Genomic DNA, 21,042 nt, shown 5'->3' on the forward strand with positions numbered 1-21,042 from the left:
CTCTGTCCAAGTTTTTCTTTGGTTTAGAGCATAAACATGGTCAGAGCAGATGGATACATGCCTTGAAGTCTGGTACTGTACTCTCAGATCCTGTGGAGATTCGTAGAAGAGCAGCACAGTTCTAAACTAGGCTGTATACCAGTGAATATAGATCACACCAAGAGATGGAAAATATTTACTTAGATGGTTCTCCTCAGGTAGAAGAAGAGGCTGGAGAGAGAGAGAGAGAGAGAGAGAGAGAGAGAGAGAGAGAGAGAGAGAGCGAGAGAGGCGACCCAGACTCCAGATGGAAAGAGAGAGAGAGAGAGAGAGAGAGAGAGAGAGAGAGAGAGAGAGAGGCGACCTAGACTCCAAATGGAAAGAGAGAGAGAGAGAGAGAGAGAGAGAGAGAGAGAGAGAAAGAAATAGAGGGAGAAGGAGAAAGAGGGTGAGCTGCTTGGGGACCCAAAGTCCAGATGTAGAGAGAGAGAGAGAGAGAGAGAGAGAGAGAGAGAGAGAGAGAGAGAGAGAGAGCCGTACGGGACTACGGATGTAGGGAGAGAGAGGGAGGGGACCAGGACTCCAGATGGAGACTCTCTCCCTCCATTCAGAGTCTGTGTCACAGTGTGGCCCTCCTTCCATCTCTCTCTCTCTCTCTCTCTCTCCCTCCCTCCCTCCATCAGGAGTCTGGGTCCCCGTGTGCATCTCCCTCTCTCTTGCCAAAGCTTTGATAAAGACATTAACACTAACAGCAGATGACAACAACAATATTATAACCGCTTACAATATTAGTAACAACAACAATAATAATAGAACTACAACACACCCAATACCAATACCAATAATAATACCAATAATAATAATAATACCAATAATAATAATAATACCAATAATAATAATAATACCAATACCAATAATAATAATATCAAAAATAATAATAATAACTATAATAATAATAATAATATCAATAATAATAATATCGATAATAATAATAATAATAACTATAATAATAATAATAATAATAATAATAATAATAATAATAATAATAATGTCTCTGTGTCTCTGGTATCTGACTCGGTCACTAACTGTCCCTCAGACTGTGGCAGGAGTGAACGTACAGCGCTGCCAGTGTGCTGAACTCTTTATGTTCACCAACCACATACGGCAGCTTCTCCTCATCAGGGAGGTTTTTAAACTCAGGGAATACGTGGCTAATTTTCTTAAAGAATTTAGTTCTAATCTGTCTAAATGTTGTACATTTATTCAGAAAGTGCAGCTTTGTCTGGATCTTATAGTCCTGGTACTGCTGACACAGTCTCTGCTCTTCAGGTAAACAGGACTGTTTATGTCTGCTGGTCTCTATGGCCAGGCGGTGGTCACTGAGTCTGTACTCGGTCAGGGTGGACCTCAGTTTTGGATCAGACAGTGTTCTTAGGTAATCTGCCACGCTGTTATTTTCTGGTCCTCAGCATGTGTAGTCTTAGTGTGTGTTAGTGTAGTGTTAGTGTGTGTTAATGCTGAACTGTATTTCCGGACCAGCTGAGTGAGGGCACTGTTCTCTTTGCTCAGCTCTTGGTACTCCAGACCTTTAGAATGATATAAGTTTGGAATTTAATTGCCCTTGTTTCTGTCTTTATTATTAATAGATCTCTGCCCAGCTCTGCCCCGTGTGCTTTGTTTGTGGTGTTCCTGTGCACCTTTAATGATGTTGGTCCACTTAAGAATAAAATCATTAGCGACAAAAAATTAGTACCTTGGTATAATGAGCACATTCACAATTTAAATCAAAACATTCTCCTCACATGATGCAGAAAAGATGGTCCATGCATTTATTACATCAAGACTGGACTACTGTAATGCAATAATATCTGGTGGTAACATTAAGCACTCCAAGTGGATACAAAAGAAAAGGTTTTTATTGGCTCCCAGTGCTCCAGTGCAAAAGAAAAACCACATCCCATCAAAAACATACAAAAATGTTCAAAAAAGGAAAGTTTAGCATTTACAAGAATAAAAGTCCAGCAATCATAAATTCTCCAATATCAATCAACTTCAAAACATCACTCTTGAATTTTCCCTTAGAAACTTAAATATGGAAAAACAGCAAATTAGGTGATGTCACTTCCTGTCTTTGGGCAGGCATATTCTCATAAAAGTCCCCTTTAACACACTATGGTTTCTTTTCCCTCCAAAACAACATGGAAGTCTCTCCACAAAAATAATCACAGGTAAGTTATTTTTCTCTTAATCTACTTTTGTTTTACCTACTTCAATCAAATATACAGACTTTTCTGGCTAGATAAACATTATACTTAAACTCTAGTAACATATTATAAGAATAATATTTCATCTCAAATATTTACAATACATTTCTAAAATACATTTCACTCATACTGTGTACAACATCTGTATGTGTGTCACTCCAACACTCAGAAAACAGGATGAAAAACCTTTGTTTCCAAAGATTTCCACCTTTAATGTGTAGATTTGTACAGAGTTTAACACAGTGAGGTTATGATTCCACAGCATGTGTAACTTGTAGAACAGTATTTATGTCATATGTACAGAAATCAACTGCAGCTCAGTCCTTTATTTGAGCATCATTTATTGTATGTGTGTGAGAGAGAGAGGGACAGGTTTAGAGTGTCTGTGTGAGTGTCTGTGTGAGTGTGTGTGTGTGTGTGTGTGTGTGTGTGTATGAGAGAAAGATACAGGTGTATTTTGTGTGTGTGTGTGTGTGTGTGTGTGTGTGTGTGTGTGAGAGAGAGAGAGAGAGGTGGTTTTTGTGTGTGTGTGTGTGTGTGTGTGTGTGTGTGTGTGTGAGAGAGAGAGAGGGACAGGTTTAGAGTGTCTGTGTGAGTGGTTGTGTGTGTGTGTGTGTGTGTGTGTGTGTGTGTGTGTGTGTGTGTGTGTAAGAGAGTGAGAGGTATAGAGTGAATGACAGAGAGAGATGTGTAGCGTGTATGTGTGAGAAGTGTGTGTGTGTGTGTGTGTATGAGAGAAAGATACAGGTGTATTTTGTGTGTGTGTGAGAGAGATGTTTTGTGTGTGTGTGTGTGTGCATACGTTTGTGTAAGAGACTTGTAGTGTGTGTGTGTGTGTGTGTGTGTGCATACGTTTGTGTAAGAGACTTGTAGTGTGTGTGTGCGTGTGTGTGTGTGTCACAGAGATGTACTGTGAGTGTATGTGTGTGAGAGAGGTGTATGCTCGTGTGTGTGTATGACAGACAGGTGTAGTGTGTGTAAGAGACAGAGAAAGAGGTGTAGCGTGTATGTGTGAGAAAGAAATGTAGTGTGTGTAAGAGTGTGTGTGAGAGAGGTGTGTGTGTATGTGTGTAAGAGAAAGATACAGGTGTATTTTGTAGTATTGTGTGTGTGTGTGTGTGTGAGAGAGAGAGAGGGGTGAGAGAGAGTGTGTGTGTGTGTGAGCGAGAGAGGTGTTTTGTGTGTGTGTGTGTGTGTGTCACAGAGATTTGTACTGTTTGTGTGTGAGAGAGAGGTATGTGTGTGTGTGTGTGTGTGTGTGTGAGAGAGAGAGAGAGAGAGAGAGAGAGAGAGAGACAGGTATATTATGTGTGTGTGTGTGAGAGGCGTGTGTGTGTGAGAGATAGGTGTAGAGTGCATGTTTGTGTGTGAAAGACAAAGTATGTGTGTGTGCGTGTGAGAGAGAGAGAGCGGTGGATTGTGTATGTGTTTGTGTGAAAGAAGTGTATTATGTGTGTGTTACGGAGAGATGTACTATGTGTGTGAAAGAGTGAGAAGTATAGAGTGTATGACAGAGAGGTGTGTAGCGTGAATGTGTGAGAAGGAAGTGTAGTGTGTGTGAGAGAGGTGTGTATGTGTGTGAGAAAGATACAGGTGTATTTTGTGGTATTTTGTGTGTGTGTGTGTGTGAGAGAGAGAGACACACACAAGGGTGTAGTGTGTGTGTGTGTGCGCGCATGTGTGAAGAGAGAAGTGTAGAGTGTGTTTGTGTGTGTGAGAGAAAGAGCAAAGTGTGTGTGTGGATGAGACAGAGGTGTGTGTGTGTGGCAGAGAGAAAGAGAGAGGTGTGTGTGTATTATGATGTCCACTAGTTGTGTGTGTAGAGGAGTGTGTGTGAGAGATAGGGGTGTATTTTGTGTGAGTGTGAGTGTGTGTGAGTGTGTGTGAGTGTGTGTGAGTGTGTGTGAGTGTGTGTGTGTTTTATACTCAGCAGGCATGTGTGTATGATGTTCACCAGTTGTGTGTTTCCCTGCAGATTCAGGTGTTCCTCCAGGACACAGGAGGCTATTCTAGCTCACACACACACACTGAGGAGTCAGAATCCCAAACCCAAAACCCTGCATAGAGGGGCTCAGTGAATGTGGAGTGGAGTGTGTGTAAGTGTGTGAGTGTGTGTGTGTGAGAGGAGACGCTGTAGAAGGACAGAGTGCCGGCGGGCCAGTCCAGATACACTCCTACTCTGTTGGAGCTGGAGGGGGCAGAGATGGCAGTTCCCTTATTATTGTGCCAGACAGTGTAACTGTTATCAGAGCAGCTCAGACTCCAGGACTTTAGATTACGTCCAAACACACAGTCATAACTGCCTCCTTTCCTCCTGATTCCTTTATATGTCACTGATATATCAGCCCATCCCCCATTCCACTCAGCCTCCCAGTAACAGCATCCAGTCAGACTCTCTCTACACAGAACCTGCTCCCAGTAATCAAATCTCTCTGGATGATCAGAATACGACTGCTGCTGCTGCTCCCACACACACGTCACCTTTCTGTTCCCCTCAGACAGAGAGAGAAGTCTGTGTGCTGTGTTTGGGTCCAGTGTGAGATCACACACATCTGCACACAAGAAGAGACATTAGAGGAGAGATCACAAATACTGTGTGTGTGAGTGTGTGTGTGAGTGTGTGTGAGAGTGTGTGTGTGTGTACATTACATTTACTTCTTACATTTTCTTAGTCCTGGTTTGATTCTCATCTCCCCTGCGTGCTCCACCCTAAAGAAACACACATACACACACACACACACACACACACACACACACACACACACACACACACACACACACACACACACACACACACACACACACGCACACACACAGATAATAGTTCTCTCTCTCTCTCTCTCTCTCTCTCTCTCTCTCTCACACGGATAATAGTTCTGTCTCTCTCTCTCTCACACGGATAATAGTTCTGTCTCTCTCTCTCTCTCTCACACGGATAATAGTTCTGTCTCTCTCTCTCTCACACGGATAATAGTTCTGTCTCTCTCTCACACGGATAATAGTTCTGTCTCTCTCTCTCTCACACACACAGATAATAGTTCTGTCTCTCTCTCTCTCTCTCTCTCACACAGATAATAGTTCTGTCGCTCTCTCTCTCTCTCCCTCTCTCACACAACAGTTCTGTCTGTCTCTCTCTCTCTCTCAGATAATAGTTCTGTCGCTCTCTCTCTCTGTCTCACACAGAAAATAGTTCTGTCTCTCTTTCTCACACACAGAAAATAGTTGTCTCTCTCTCTCTCTCTCTCTCTCTCTCTCACACAGATAATAGTTCTGTCTCTCTCTCTCTCTCTCACACACAGATAATAGATCTGTCTTTCTCTCTCTCTCTCTCTCTCTCTCACACACACACACAGATAATAGATCTGTCTTTCTCTCTCTCTCTCTCTCACACGGATAATAGTTCTGTCTCTCTCTCTCACACACACACACAGATAATAGTTCTGTCTCTCTCTCTCTGTCTCACAAATAATAGTTCTGTCTCTCTCTCTGTCTCACACACAGATAATAGTTCTGTTTCTCTCTCTCTCTGTCTCACACACAGATAATAGTTCTGTCTCTCTGTCTCATACAGATAATAGTTCTGTCGCTCTCTCTCTCTGTCTCACACACAGAAAATAGTTCTGTCTCTCTCTCTCTTTCTCACACACAGAAAATAGTTCTGTCTCTCTCTCTCTCTCTCTCTCTCACACACACACACACAGATAATAGATCTGTCTCTCTCTCTCTCTCACACGGATAATAGTTCTGTCTCTCTCTCTTTCTCACACACACACAGATAATAGTTCTGTGTCTCTGTCTCTCTCTCTTTCTCTCACACACAGATAATAGTTCTGTCTCTCTCTCTGTCTCTCTCTCTCTCTCACACACACACACAGATAATAGTTCTGTCTCTCTCTGTCTCATACAGATAATAGTTCTGTCGCTCTCTCTCTCTGTCACACACACAGATAATAGTTCTGTTTCTCTCTCTCTCTGTCACACACACAGATAATAGTTCTGTTTCTCTCTCTCTCTCTCACACACAGTTATTAGTTCTCTCTCTCTCTCTCTCTCTCTTACACAGATAATAGTTGTCTCTCTCTCTCTCTCACACACAGGTAATCGTTCTGTCTGTCTCTCTGTCTCTCTCTCTTTCTCTCACACAGATAATAGTTCTGTCTCTCTCTCTGTCTCTCTCTCTCTTTCTCTCTCACACAGATAATAGTTCTGTCTCTCTCTCTCTCTCTCACACGGATAATAGTTCTGTCTCTCTCTCTCTCTCTCTCTCTCTCTCTCTCTCTCACACACACACACACACACACAGATAATAGTTCTGTCTGTCTCTCTCTCTCTCTCACACACACACACACACACACACAAACAGATAATAGTTCTGTCGCTCTCTCTCTCTGTCTCACACAGATAATAGTTCTGTCGCTCTCTCTCTGTCTCACACAGAGATAATAGTTCTGTCGCTCTCTCTCTCACACACAGAGATAATATTTCAGTCTCTCTCTCTCTCTGTCTCACACAGATAATACTTCTGTCTCTCTCTCTCTATTTCTGTCTCTCACACATAATAGTTCTGTCTCTCTCTCTCTCTCCCTCTCTCACACAACAGTTCTGTCTCTCTCTCTCTCTCAGATAATAGTTCTGTCTCTCTCTCTCTCTCTCTCTCACACACAGATAATAGTTCTGTCTCTCTCGCTCTCTCGGACTCACACAGATAATAGTTCTGTCTCTCTCTCTCTCGGACTCACACAGATAATAGTTCTGTCTCTCTCTCTCTCTCACGGATAATAGTTCTGTCGCTCTCTCTCTCTCTCTCACGGATAATAGTTCTGTCGCTCTCTCTCTCTCTTTCTCACACACAGATAATAGTTCTGTCTCTCTCTCTCTCTCTCGGACTCACACAGATAATAGTTCTGTCTCTCTCTCTCTCTCTCTCTCTCACGAATAATAGTTCTGTCGCTCTCTCTCTCTCTCACGGATAATAGTTCTGTCGCTCTCTCTCTGTCTCACACACAGATAATAGTTCTGTCGCTCTCTCTCTCTCTCTCTCTCTCACGGATAATAGTTCTGTCGCTCTCTCTCTCTCTCTCTCACACACAGATAATAGTTCTGTCTCTCTCTCTCTCTCTCTCTCTCTCTCTCTCTCTCGGACTCACACAGATAATAGTTCTGTCTCTCTCTCTCTCTCTCGGACTCACACAGATAATAGTTCTGTCTCTCTCTCTCTCTCTCTCGCGGATAATAGTTCTGTCGCTCTCTCTCTCTCACGGATAATAGTTCTGTCGCTCTCTCTCTGTCTCACACACAGATAATAGTTCTGTCTCTGTCTCTCTCTCTCTCACACAGATAATAGTTCTGTCGCTCTCTCTCTCACACACACAGATAATAGTTCTGTCTCTCTCTCTCTGTCTCACAGATAATATTTCTCTTTCTCTCTCTGACACACACACAGATAATAGTTCTGTCTCTCTTTCTCTCTCACACGGATAATAGTTCTCTCTCTCTCTCACACACACACACAGATAATAGTTCTGTCACTCTCTCTCTCAGATAATAGTTCTGTCTCTCTCTCTCTCTCTCTCACACACAGATAATAGTTCTGTCGCTCTCTCTCTCTGTCTCACACACAGATAATAGTTCTGTCTCTCTCTTTGTCTCACACACAGATAATAGTTCTGTCTCTCTCTCTCACACAGTTATTAGTTCTCTCTCTCTCTCTCTCACACAGTTATTAGTTCTCTCTCTCTCTCTTACACAGATAATAGTTGTCTCTCTCTCACACACAGGTAATCGTTCTGTCTGTCTCTCTGTCTCTCTCACACACAGATAATAGTTCTGTCTCTCTCTCTGTCTCTCTCTCTCTCGTTCTCTCACACACAGATAATAGTTCTGTCTCTCTCTCTCTCTCCATTTCTCTCTCACACACAGATAATAGTTCTCTCTCTCTCTGTCTCACACAGATAATAGTTCTGTCTCTCTCTCTCTGTCTCACACAGATAATAGATCTGTCTGTCTCTCTCTCTCTCTCACACAGACACAAAGATAATAGTTCTGTCTCTCTCTCTGTATTACACACAGATAATAGTTCTGTCTCTCTGTCTCACACACAGATAATAGTTCTGTCTCTCTCTCACACAGATAATAGTTCTCTCTCTCACACACAGTTATTATTTCTCTCTCTGTCTCACACACAGATAATAGTTCTGTCTCTCTCTCTCTCTCTCTCACACACAAAGATATTAGTTCTGTCTCTCTCTCTCTCACACACAGATAATAGTTCTGTCTCTCTCTCTGTCTCACACACAGATAATAGTTCTGTCTCTCTCTCTGTCTCTCTCTCTGTCTCACACACAGATAATAGTTCTGTCTCTCTCTCTCTCACACACAGTTATTAGTTCTCTCTCTCTCTCTTTCTCTCTCTGTCACAAACAGATAATAGTTCTGTCGCTCTCTCTCTCTCTGTCTCACATACAGATAATAGTTCTGTCTCTCTCTCTCTCACTGTTTCACACACAGATAATAGTTTTGTCGCTCTCTTTCTCTGTCTCACACAGATATTAGTTCTGTCTCTCTCTCTCTCTCTGTTGCACACACAGATAATAGTTCTGTCTCTCTCTCTCTCTCACACACACACACAGATAATAGTTCTGTCGCTCTCTCTCTCTCTCACACACACAGATAACAGTTCTGTTTCTCTCTCTCTGTCTCACTCACAGATAATAGTTCTGTCTCTCTCTCACACAGATAATAGTTCTGTTTCTCTCTCTCTCTCTCACACAGTTATTATTTCTCTCTCTCTCTCACACACACAGATAATAGTTGTCTCTCTCTCTTTCTCTCTTAGATAATAGTTCTGTCTCTCTCTCACACACAGATAATAGTTATGTCTCTCTCTCTCTCTCACACACAGATAATATTTCTGTCTCTCTCTCTCTGTTATTATTTCTCTCTCTCTGTCTCATACAGATAATAGTTCTGTCTCTCTCTCTCTCTCTCTCTCTCTCTCTCTCTCTCTCTCTCTCACACAGATAATAGTTCTCTCTCTCTCTCTCTCACACACAGATAATAGTTCTTGCTCTCTCTCTGCATTTCAGACACACACATCGTTCTGGGCATTGAGAGTTCTGGTAAACTGGGATGTGATGATGCTGTCACTTCACCTCTCTTTTGTCTCTCTAGTTTGTTGACTGAGAGCGGCGGAGTGTTGATCATGCCTGTGGTTCCTTTTAGCTGTGCTGCCACAGCTACATCTGCCAAAGTCCATCTTTGCACATCATAGTTTCGTAATTTACACACCCTCTACCTGGACATGTCTAATAATCTAGTCTCTCTGTCTGCTGAGGTTCACCTACCCCTGATGTCATGACGTTACTGTCTCAGCTGCCATGGCTCCTCCCACCACCCCATGATGCCCCCTGTTGTAGCCCCCCACACCTCCACCCCACACAGCTACTTCCCTGCTGCCCTTCATGGATGATCTCATACAGGAAGAGTTTCGTTCATGTGCACACCGTCGGGACCAGATTAGGACTTCTAGAAAACCACACTAGACATTAATTTCTTATTGTTCCATATTTCTTTATTTATTTTTCTCCATCTCACTACTTATTCTGCTCCTAATTGTCTATATTCTTACTACTATAATGTCCGTTATTGTCCAGAGGACCCCACCAGTTTACAGCCCACCAGAACCAGTGCACTGAGGACACTGTCAGCACTGACATCCACACATCTCTCACACATCTGGAGGACATGGACAGTTATGCTCCAGTGCTGTTCACTGATTACAGTTCAGCAGTCAACACAGTCACCCCAACCAAACTGACTGAAACACTCACCACTGGACTCACACCCTCCTTCGGTAAATGGGGGCTGAACTTTCTAACAGACAGAATCAGTCAGTCAGAACTGGCAATGTACATCCAGCACAAGGACTGATAACTCTGGGACCCCCCAGGACTGTGTGGCCGCCCAGTATAACACCAGCATCATCAAACTGGTTTGACTGATCACTGGATGAGACAGCATACAGGAGGGAGGTGACAGACATGGTGACATGGTGTCATGACAACAATCTCTCCATGAATGCAGACAAGACCAAGAAGATGATTGTTGACCCAAGGAGGAAGGAGAAGCAACAGCACACACCACTACAGACAGGCGAGATGGAGGTGAACTCCTTCACCTTCCTGGAGTTCACATCAGTGAGGACCTCACCTGGTCCTACAACACACCCCACATCAGTGAGGACCTCACCTGGACCTACCACACCCCACATCAGTGAGGACCTCACCTGGACCTACAACACACCCCACATCAGTGAGGACCTCACCTGGACCTACAACAAACACCACATCATAAAGAAATCCCAACAGTATCTGCTGTGTCCTCTGTTTATGTACGATACACAGCATGACCTGCAGGTTAACACTCTCCTGACATCAGAACTCTGAAAATGTTCAGCTCTTGTTCACAGTTTTATTGACAACAGGAGGAAACGTGAAACTGAATCACATGAAAGACAAATCAACAACAAGCCAGCCACAACAAGTACCGATATACACAAAACACAATGCAGCAAACTTCACAGAGAATAACATTATCCACCAAATAATGATCTGTGATTACAAATAACAATACAATAAACTACACACAACCACAATGTTTTCAAAAGGTATGAGATGTACGCAGACAACTGCATTAGCACGGCTATAATAACTACAATAACTATAATAACTACAATAACTAGAACTCTTGGAGTTGTATTCTCTCACTCTACGATCGCTACACACATAAACCGACTCGCTGCTACTGACACCCTGTGGTTCTTAAATGAATTACAACTAACCTCAAAAAATGGAACAGAGTTTATAAACTCCTGACAGAACAGCATCTGTACTTCCTGAGAAGGCTGAGGAAATGTAGCATGTCAACTAAAACTCAGCAGTTCCTACAGGAGAATGATGGAGAGTGAACTCACCAGCCACCACAGTATGATATGGGAATGTCACTACTCAGGAATGGAAGACTCAGTTTTCAGTATTTTCTCATTCTCACTCTTTCATAAACACACACAGACACCAACACAGAAACACATACACACGTAAGCACACACAAACAAACCCCCATACACATGCACACACTAATGTTCCATACCTGAGAGTGTCCAGTCTGGAGTGGGGATCCTCCAGTCTAGCAGAGAGCAGCTTCACTCCTGACTCTCCTGGGTGGTTGTACGTCAGGTCCAGTTCTTTCAGGTGGGAGGGGTTTGACCTCAGAGCTGAAGCCAGAGAAGAACAGCCTTCCTCTGTGACCAAACAACCAGACAGTCTGCAGAAAGGACGGAAACAGGTAGAGAGAGACAGAGAGTGAGACGCACTTCCAGAACAGCCTGCATGGGGCAGCTAGAGAGGCTGGTAACTGTAGTTGGAGGTTCCTCCACTCTCATCTCTCTCTGGCATCCTCCATGGCAGATGGTTTTGTTCACTCTTCTCCAGATCGCTGCTGTCTGTGTTTATTTTTGCTCTTATTTTTATTCAGCCCTTCAGAACTCTAGTGCACTATTAACCTACATCAGAAGAACCCTAAAGCTGGACTTACACTGTGTGATTTCAGTGGTCTTATAAGACTGTTACATGTCAGACTGTATGAGATGATGCCAGTAAAATCTTGGCAGAATTCTACATCTGGCTGTGATAACAGGAATAAAAACACTGTCACATTTCTGGACCTGTGACTCAGAGATAAAGTCTAAGAATTCTAAGCGATGCATACTTTTTGGAAGTTGCAAAGCTGATGCCAGACTTTCACAAGTGTTTTCCTCAAGATTACAGATAGCTAGACTGCAAGTAGATACAACAGACATTACAATATACCCTACAGTAGATACAACAGACAATATAGTCTATAGTAGATACAACAAATATTACAATGTACCCTACAGTAGATACAACAGATATCACAATATACCCTACAGTAGATACAACAGACATTAAAATATACCCTACAGCAGATACAACAGATATCACAATATACCCTACAGTAGATAGAACAGACATTACAATATACTCTACAGCAGATACAACTGACAATACAATATAGTCTACAGTAGATACACCAAATATTACAATGTAAGTTGCTCTGGATAAGAGCATCTGCCAAATGCTGTAAAAGTAAATATAAATGTTCTCTTATGTGGTCATGGAACTGTCTTGGCTTTATGGGTCATTTTTGAGAAATAGATATCCAAAATCAACCTGAATGAAATTAGTACATGAATTCACCTAAAGGTATTATTATTTTAATAGGAGTTTATGAAAAATGGTCGAGTGAAATCTGTTCAAACTTACTCTGTTGATACTCTGCAAATTCAGTCTATACAAAATGAGTGCATTATTTCACCTAAAGGTAGTTTGACTTTAATATGCATTTATGAAGACATTGTATAGTGAAATGTGTCCAAACTTACTCTGCTAATAGTCAAGGGCTTCTACTCACATGTGGTAGTGGAACGGTTTTTGCATTTTGTTAAAATTCAGAAAAATATGTAAAACTTCAATACAGATTTATTAATGATCTGGTGATGGCCAAGGGCCACCATTCAATTGGCAGTGGAATATTTCAGCCCTGGAGTTCTCCTGCCCTGCACATTTGCCACATTTCACTAGTGATAACCCCTGTTTCAGCTGGCAGTCAAGATCTATAATAACCTTCTGAGAAACATTATGTAGAAAAAGCATTTTCCACAATGCTTATTAAGCTGTGTAAATATATTACCAATTGTGTTTAATCTAATTATGCAATTAAACTAGTTCAATCAAGTAAACTGTATTTTGTACAAATACGCAAGTCTGTTTCTTTGCTTAGGAAGAGTTAGATTGCTGTGAGCAGCAAAATACCGTATAATCACGCATATAGGCGCATTGAATTTAAAGCGCGGATGACTTGACCGTGAACGCCTAAAGCGCGGATAGCGTGACCGCGGTTGTAACCTAGTGACCACCTGTAACCTAGTAACCACCTGTAACCTAGCTACAAGGTTTAAATGTGTTTAAACTGATGTAGGGGACATGACTGATTAATACACAGCTGTACTTCATGAACACCAGATGTTATAAATCACATCCCCGTCAAATCTCCCGTCACACCCGCACCCTCCTCCCTCCTGCTCTCAACTACGTGAAGATCCAACCGCATTTCTCCTAAAGACTGTAACTTGATTGTTGCAAAGACAAGAAGTCCAATCTTGCTTATTGACGGTTTGGTCAAATTGTTGAGACTGTTAGCTGGTTAGATATCTGTGCTGAACAGTAAACAACTAAACAAATCAACATAGCTAGACTTTCTTTGCTAGCATTACCTAGTTAGCTGTTAGCCATGAATGACGATCAGAGATTCAGTGAAAAACTCACACAGGCTTTGTCTGTCTGTCTTAGTCCATCTACTTTTACTTTTTGTCTGTCCCTTTCTGGTATTTTCCTTTTCTCTTGGAAATCACCATAGCAGCAAATATCCTCCAATTCCAGTTTGAGATTTTCTGTCATTTTCATGATCCACTACAGTTCTCTTCACCTCAGTAAGTTAAAACAGCTCCTCTGATGCTATTGGCCACTGTAATGACGTCATTAAATATTCTGCTGCCCCGGCCGTCTTACCACATATGTGATTGGATAAAATTACTGTCACTCAAATTGAGAAACTTGTCACTCATATTTCTGTTACTGCTGGATACAAGTGCTTCTTGGATATTCATGTTATTACTACCTTTTTTTTTTTCAAATGGTACAATTTAAAAAAAATTGTGGAGTGTTTTTATTGTACCTTTTTTAATATGTCAACATAGACTTCCTAAAAACACAAGGGCAACAATCACAAGGTTATTACTGTATTTCTAGACCAAACTGTTTTCTGCTGTTTCGTGTGCTCCCAGGTTTAGTTGAGAAAAATATTAGGAACATTATCTTCACTACATATAATGGTGTTATACTGTTTCTGACCATTCTGGTGCCCTACACACACCCAGACACACCCTGCTGCTACCACACTACAGTTACAGTGAAACTACAAACACTCCATAACTGCAGCCTGATTGGATTTAATAGACAGACTGAACACAGGCAATAGAACACAGATTTGTACCTTCAGTTTCCAGAGTTGGCTCTGTGCTAGTACAACTCCCCGAGGTCATTTGTGCCAGTGTTGGGTAGTGTAGTCTATTGTGTGGCTGTGTGTATCAACATAAAATATCGTGGGTGTAGAAGATTACTGTACATTCACTGAGTGGATTTGAACTTTACATCTACTACTGTATTTTCTTTTCCCTCTTCTGGTTTATGTTTAGTGAAGACAGGTTTGGGGTGGAGCATGTGTTGGGTTTGGTTTTTATTGTGGCTTATACTCCCCATAGAGACAGATGGCATGTTTGTAGATCTCTATTACTTTTTAGTAATAGTGGTTTGTGCTCAGAATAAAGTGTCTGTTGTGGTCTCTCCCCCTACACTGGCACATAACAGAGATGTATAAAGGTTGGTATCTCTCTCTAATCATCTGCAGCTGAAATAACCAGCAACTGAAGATGGCTGCCTCCAACACTCCAAACACTGTAAGATAAAACTGATGATTTTCTTCATAATTTGTGAACCCTAAAGACGGCCATGTTACTATATTGTGTGGGATGTAGCTTGGACACATATTAATGTGCACCATATTAAAACTGTAGCATAACCATTCTATTAGAGTGTTGCTATGAACAAGGCATTAAATATGAGTTTTACACATTTTTTCCTTTTTTTTTTTTTAACAGAAGAGTGCCTTGACTCTCCCACTATTTGTATTTTATATCTTTTCCCTGCAAAACACCTTCACTATTGTTTCTGAACTTCTGAGCCCTCCAGACATCTTGTGGTTTTAAGTATTTTCTGTGGTCAGTGTTTGTTCTCCTGTATGGAGGAAGCAGAAAGACAAGGAGCACAGCAAGGGGTCCAGTGAGGAGCACATTCCATCAGTGGGGGTCACACACAGATAATAGTTCTGTCTCTCTCACACACACAAATAGATCTGTCTGTCTCTCTCTCTCTCCATTTCACACACACAAACTCACAGATAATAGTTCTGTCTCACACTTACAAATAATAGATCTGTCTCTCTCTGTCTCTCTCTCCATTTCTCTCTCATACACACACACACACACACACACACACACACACACAGATAATAATTGTGTTTCTCTCTCTCTCTCACACACACATACAAATAATAGTTCTCTCGCTCTCACACACACACACACACACACACACACACACACACACACACAAATAATAGTTCTGTCTCTCCCTCACACACACACACACGTTTCAATCGAGGTGAAACATTATAAACAGTAAATGATGTAATTAAATCTGTGTAATAAATAAGATTTCAAACAGTAGTTATATTGGCCCTGAACTAAACAGTGTGAGGTCTGGTTTATTGTGTATAAACAGTAATTATATTGGCCCTGAACTAAACAGTGAGGTCTGGTTTACTGTGTATATACAGGAGTTATATTGGATACATAAACATAAATATTATTATCTGAGAAAGGTTCATTTCTGTCCAGCACTTAATATATCACTTACAAGTATCTTCCATTCTTTGATTCATACCCTTGATAAAGGTTGTATTTCAAGATTCAAAAAATTGTGTGTGTGGTTATAATTCTATGTTTAGTTATAATTCTACAAGTGGTTATAATTCTATGTTTAGTTCTAATACTACAAGTAGTTATAAGTCTCCCTGTGGTTATAATTTTACAAGTGGTGATAATTATTGATGTATCTACATTCTGTAGTATCAAATAATGAATTATGGATGCAGAAATGTCAGAAATGTCTGAAGTTCTGATGTAATTACAAAACACCACACATGCTAGGTACCACACACACACACACACACACACACACACACACATTTAGACAATATCCCACCCAAAAACACAAGGGAATCATGTGTGCTTGTAAAAGTGTCCTGTAATGTGTCTAGAACCTCAATAGTTCAGCTTTAAATGTTTTAATTAAGATTTTAAGGGCTTGTATTTGCAGAGAGATTAGAATGACTGATGTTTACAGTGTTTCCATACATAAACTAGATAAAATCACTCAGTGAAAATCTTACATTAGAACACTTCATTTTACAACACTATTGTTGGGAGTTTCTGAATATATTCATCCTGTAAGACATTTTGCTACATTTCTGTGCTCAGGTGACCAAAAATGCAGCTTGTGGACAAAATGCCAAAGCGCCTAGTTGAAGCAGCATTGTAATAAATACACCTGTACATGTGGACAAGGACTCATCTGTGTCTCCTCTTTACAATGTTATATTTCTCTTCTAGACTTGAATAGCTGTTCATGCATCACAAATGTAACTCTGTCTCCACAGTGTGGTCATTTAATGAAATGCAGTGAGGTTTCAACAGAAAACTATATTTAGAAATATTTAAAGAAGAGAACTTTATAATATAATATAAAAGTGTAAATTTCCTTGCATTGCCTTGTCTGGCAATGTTTGTTTAATACTGTACTATAAGGGAGTTGACACTGACCTTTCTAAAATGCCTCTTTATTTACATTCAAAAATAGTCACAGAAACTCACCTGAGAATCTCCAGTTTACAGTGTGAACTCTTCAGTCCAGCACAGAGCTGCTCCACTCCTGAATTCTGCAGGTCATTATTATTCATCTCCAGCTCTCTCAGTGAGTTTTCTGTTTGTAGAACTGATGTGAAGGATTTGCAAGACTCTTCAGTGAGACCACAGCCAGATAGTCTGTAAAAGAGTAAATACAGTAAATAATGTAGTTCAGTCAGAGGATGATGAATTAAAAGATCTGAACTGCTAATAAAAATTTAAAGAAGAGCTAGAAAGGTCTGGAACACACTGATGGATTTTCAGCCTTTTAATTTGACAAACACAGCAACATTTCAACACTACCGTGTCTTCATCAAAGACAAAATGGACAAAGATATGACAAATAACATTCATTAGCAACCTAAGACAGGTGACCAAATAATGGATGGTTGGCTCATAAGTCAGTGAATGGCAGTTACCATAATCAGAGTCCAAATATCAAAATATCCCACCCCTAACACCATAAGAGGAAACAGAACAACACAGATCTCATTCAATGTTTCACAAATACAAACGCACTAATATACAAACAGAAAATATTGTTGGAAGACATGCAGAGTAGTGATTATGGAGGAATAAACACTGCAGTAGTGATTATGGAGGAATGAACACTGCAGTAGTGATTATGGAGGAATAAACACTGCAGTATTGATTATGTTGGAATGAACAATGCAGTAGTGATTATGGAGGGATAAACACCACTGTATTTATTATTGTGGAATAATCACTGTAGTATTTATTATGGAGAAATAAACACTGCAGTAGTGACTATGGAATAATGAACACTGCAGTAGTAATGATGGTGGGATGAACACTGCAGTAGTGATTATGGAGGAATGGACAGAATGCAGAGACCAGAATCTTTTACTAGTGTTTACATTCCTGTGCCCACACTATGAGTCATTGATCATGAAACATTCTCCTCTGCCTTTGCTTTTCTCAGTGTGTGGTGCACTGAGAATCCTGGAGGCTTAATAGCTGGAGTCAAGGAGCCCATCAATCAGTCAGGTGTGTGTGAGGCAGACCCCATCACTCAGTCAGGTGTGTGTGAGGCAGACCCCATCAGTCAGTCAGGTGTGTGTGACTCAAACCCCATCAGTCAGTTAAGTGTGTGTGAGGCAACTATCTCATGTCTGCTGTTGACATGAAATGTGTCCCTGGAGTTTGTCCTTCATGGACTGTATGTGTGCACTAAAATACTGGGGAGAAGAGGATGGTTCACATGTTTCAGTTGGATCAGAACTGAGTCATTTCTCCTGCACTGCTTGTGTGAGGACTCAAGGACATCTGACGTTTTGTACAAAAGAACTGATACGGTCAGTTTCACAACTGTGATTACATGCATTTGAGTAGAACCAAATACTAATACTCTCTGAAATTCAAGAAAAAACTTTCAACTGTTCACTCAAATTATGCTGATGATATGATTTGTAAAGAAAAGCATTGTATTAAACTTGAGAGAAATGCAAAACAATCATTTTCACTAGTGGTCTGAGATATTGGTCCCACTGTATGTGAGCAACAGCAGTAACCTGCTACAGTTTTAGGTGAGTGACAGTAGTAACAGCATTAGCTTCTGGGAGACTCACTGCATGTTACACTGATCACACAGAGCTGTGAACGTTACTGCATGTTACACTGATCACACAGAGCTGTGAACGTCACTGCATGTTACACTGATCACACAGAGCTGTGAACGTTACTGCATGTTACACTGATAGCACAGAGCTGTGAACGTCACTGCATGCTACACTCATCATTTTACATTTATGGCATTTAGCTGACGCTTTTATCCAAAGCATCTTACAATTATGACAACTTGAGCAATTGAGGGTTAAGGGTCTTGCTCAGGGGCCCAACAGTGGCAACTCGGCAGTGGTGGGGCTTGAACCAGCAACCTTCTAATTAAATGTCAAGTACCTCAATCACACAGAGCTGAAGGTGTAGCACTGGAATCAGTTGCTGTTAATGATGTTAGTTTATTTTGACTTAAACTTATTTACAACTAGATTATGACAAATTGCCTTGGTAAAATATTTAAACAATGAAGATGTTTCAGATGAAGTCATATTAACACCTACACCTTTATAATGTGCCCAATAACCATCATCGGCTCTAAAGAAAACCTGTGATAAAATTTAAAAACTGCCATCAGTGTGAAATATATATGTGTGTGTGTGTGTGCGCGCATGTGTATACATTGGTCATGCTCATCCTTGTGCACTTTTCTCTGTATTGGTCAGTAGTGGTTGAACTGTAATGTTAATCAGAAAGCTGAACTGATAGTTCATATTTGAACCCTTTTGTATGTTACACTGGGTGGTGTGGTGTGGTTGGTGTGTGTGTGTGTGTGTGTGTGTGTGTGTGTGTGTGTGTGTGTGTGTGTGTGTGTGTGTGTGTGTGTGTGTGTGTGTGTGTGTGTGCGTGCGCGTGTACACACTGATAGTTCGTACTTGAACACTTCTGTATGTTACACTGCAGCACATTTTCTGTCTGTTTCACTAAGAGTGTGAACTATAAACACTGTTGGCCACTGTTTTAAATGTAGGACCATTCTCAACACACAGACACACAACTACCCATGACACCAAATATCATTTAACCTTCATTAATACATTTAAAATAATTAATCACTGGACAGTGTTACTACATTCCAATGTTCCACAACTTTATGGTTTAACTTAAGCACCTGGTGTTGGAGCCTTCAATCACCTACATGTGCTTTAATGTAGGATCTCTCTATCCTGCTCTCTCTCTAATGTTCTCTCTCTCTCTCTCTCTCTCTCTCTCTCTCTCTCTCTCTCTCTCTCTCTCTCCTTTTCATTTTTCATAGAAGACCTTCTGAGTCAAGCACATCCACTGCCTGCTACACCCACTGTTCATCTCTAAATGAAAATACTCACATGGCTTTTCTGGATGCTTTGACCACTGGCAGCAGTCTCAGTAGACATTCCTCTGATGGGTCATATTTCCTCAGGTCAAACTCATCCAGCTCCTCTTCTGAGTTCAGCAACACAAACACCAGAGCTGACCACTGAGCAGGAGACAGTCTGGCTCCATGGAGACCACTGTTACTTCCTCTGCTCAGGTATGTTTGGACTTCCTGCACTAGAGAATGATCATTCAGTTCATTCAGACAGTGGAACAGATTGATGGATTTCTCTGTAGAGGGACTGTCACTGATCTTCTCCTTGATGTACTTGACTGTATCCTCTTTGCTGTGAGAGCTGTTTCCTGTCTGTGTCAGTAGGTCTCGTAAGAGAGTCTGATTGGACTCCAGTGAGAGACCCAGAAGGAAGCGAAGGAAAAGGTCCAGGTGTCCATTTTGACTCTGTAAGGCCTTGTCCACTGCACTGTTGAGGAAGACAGACATTGGGGTTTTGACCATTTCAGGGTGTTGCTGTTGCAGCACATTGGTGTTGGTGGAGATTAAGGAAATAAACACATATACAGTAGCCAGAAACTCCTGAACACTCAGATGTACAAAGCTAAACACCTTCCCCAGCTGTAGCTCAAACTCCTGTCTGAAGATCTGAGTGCACATTCCTGAATACACTGATATTTCTCTGACACCAATGCCACTGTTTCTCAGGTCTTCCTCATAGAAGATCAGGTTGCCTTTTTCTAGCTGTTGGAAAGCCAGTTTTCCCAGTGCCAAAACATGTTTTCTCATGTAATGTGGGTGAGTCCTTTTTTGTCCTTTCATACTTTGTCCATACTTTTGGTCTTTGTGTCTGAGTTGAAAGATCAGGAAGTATGTGAACATCTGAGTCAGAGTCTTGGGGATCTCACCACTCTCTGCTTCACCCAACATTCTCTCTAAAACAGTGGCTGCAATCCAACAGAAGACTGGAATGTGGCACATGATGTGGAGGCTTTTTGACGACTTCATGTGTGTGATGATTCTATTGGCCAGGCCCTGATCACTGATTCTCTTCCTGAAATACTCGTCTTTCTGTGGTTCACTGAACCCTCTTACCTCTGTTACCTGGTCAACACACTCAGGAGGGATCTGATTGGCTGCTGCTGGTCGAGAGGTTATCCAGAGGAGAGCAGAGGGAAGCAGATTCCCCTTGATGAGGTTTGTCAGCAGCACATCCACTGAGGTTGACTCTGTTACATCCCACAATCTCTCATTGTTCT

The 21,042-nt window shown here is 41.3% G+C and overlaps 1 protein-coding gene and 1 long non-coding RNA gene across 3 annotated transcripts in view; both read right to left on the minus strand.

Annotated features, from left to right (window-relative positions):
- Nucleotides 1–3,582: 3,582 nt before the first annotated feature.
- LOC145657460 (uncharacterized) lies at nucleotides 3,583–13,827 on the minus strand. The gene is made up of 4 exons (XR_014123137.1): nucleotides 13,646–13,827; nucleotides 11,391–11,564; nucleotides 4,906–4,952; nucleotides 3,583–4,795 (listed from the first exon to the last, which is right to left on the minus strand). It is a non-coding gene; the product is annotated as an uncharacterized LOC145657460 (long non-coding RNA).
- A 3,035-nt stretch (nucleotides 13,828–16,862) lies between these two features.
- Nucleotides 16,863–21,042, minus strand: part of LOC145657456 (NLR family CARD domain-containing protein 3-like) — a 13,973-nt gene continuing 9,793 nt past the window's right edge. For both annotated transcript variants that reach the window (XM_081712184.1, XM_081712188.1), the window contains 2 exons: nucleotides 19,803–21,042; nucleotides 16,863–17,037 (listed from right to left, as the gene is read on the minus strand). The exon at nucleotides 19,803–21,042 is cut by the window's right edge and continues 552 nt beyond it. In XM_081712184.1, the coding sequence (XP_081568310.1) occupies nucleotides 16,863–17,037; nucleotides 19,803–21,042 (1,415 nt within the window). The remainder of the gene's footprint in view (nucleotides 17,038–19,802) is intronic.

The sequence above is a fragment of the Electrophorus electricus genome, chromosome 1 (assembly GCF_041902795.1).
Source record: "Electrophorus electricus isolate QZ-2024a chromosome 1, ASM4190279v1, whole genome shotgun sequence".
NCBI classification, from domain to species: Eukaryota; Metazoa; Chordata; class Actinopteri; order Gymnotiformes; family Gymnotidae; genus Electrophorus; species Electrophorus electricus.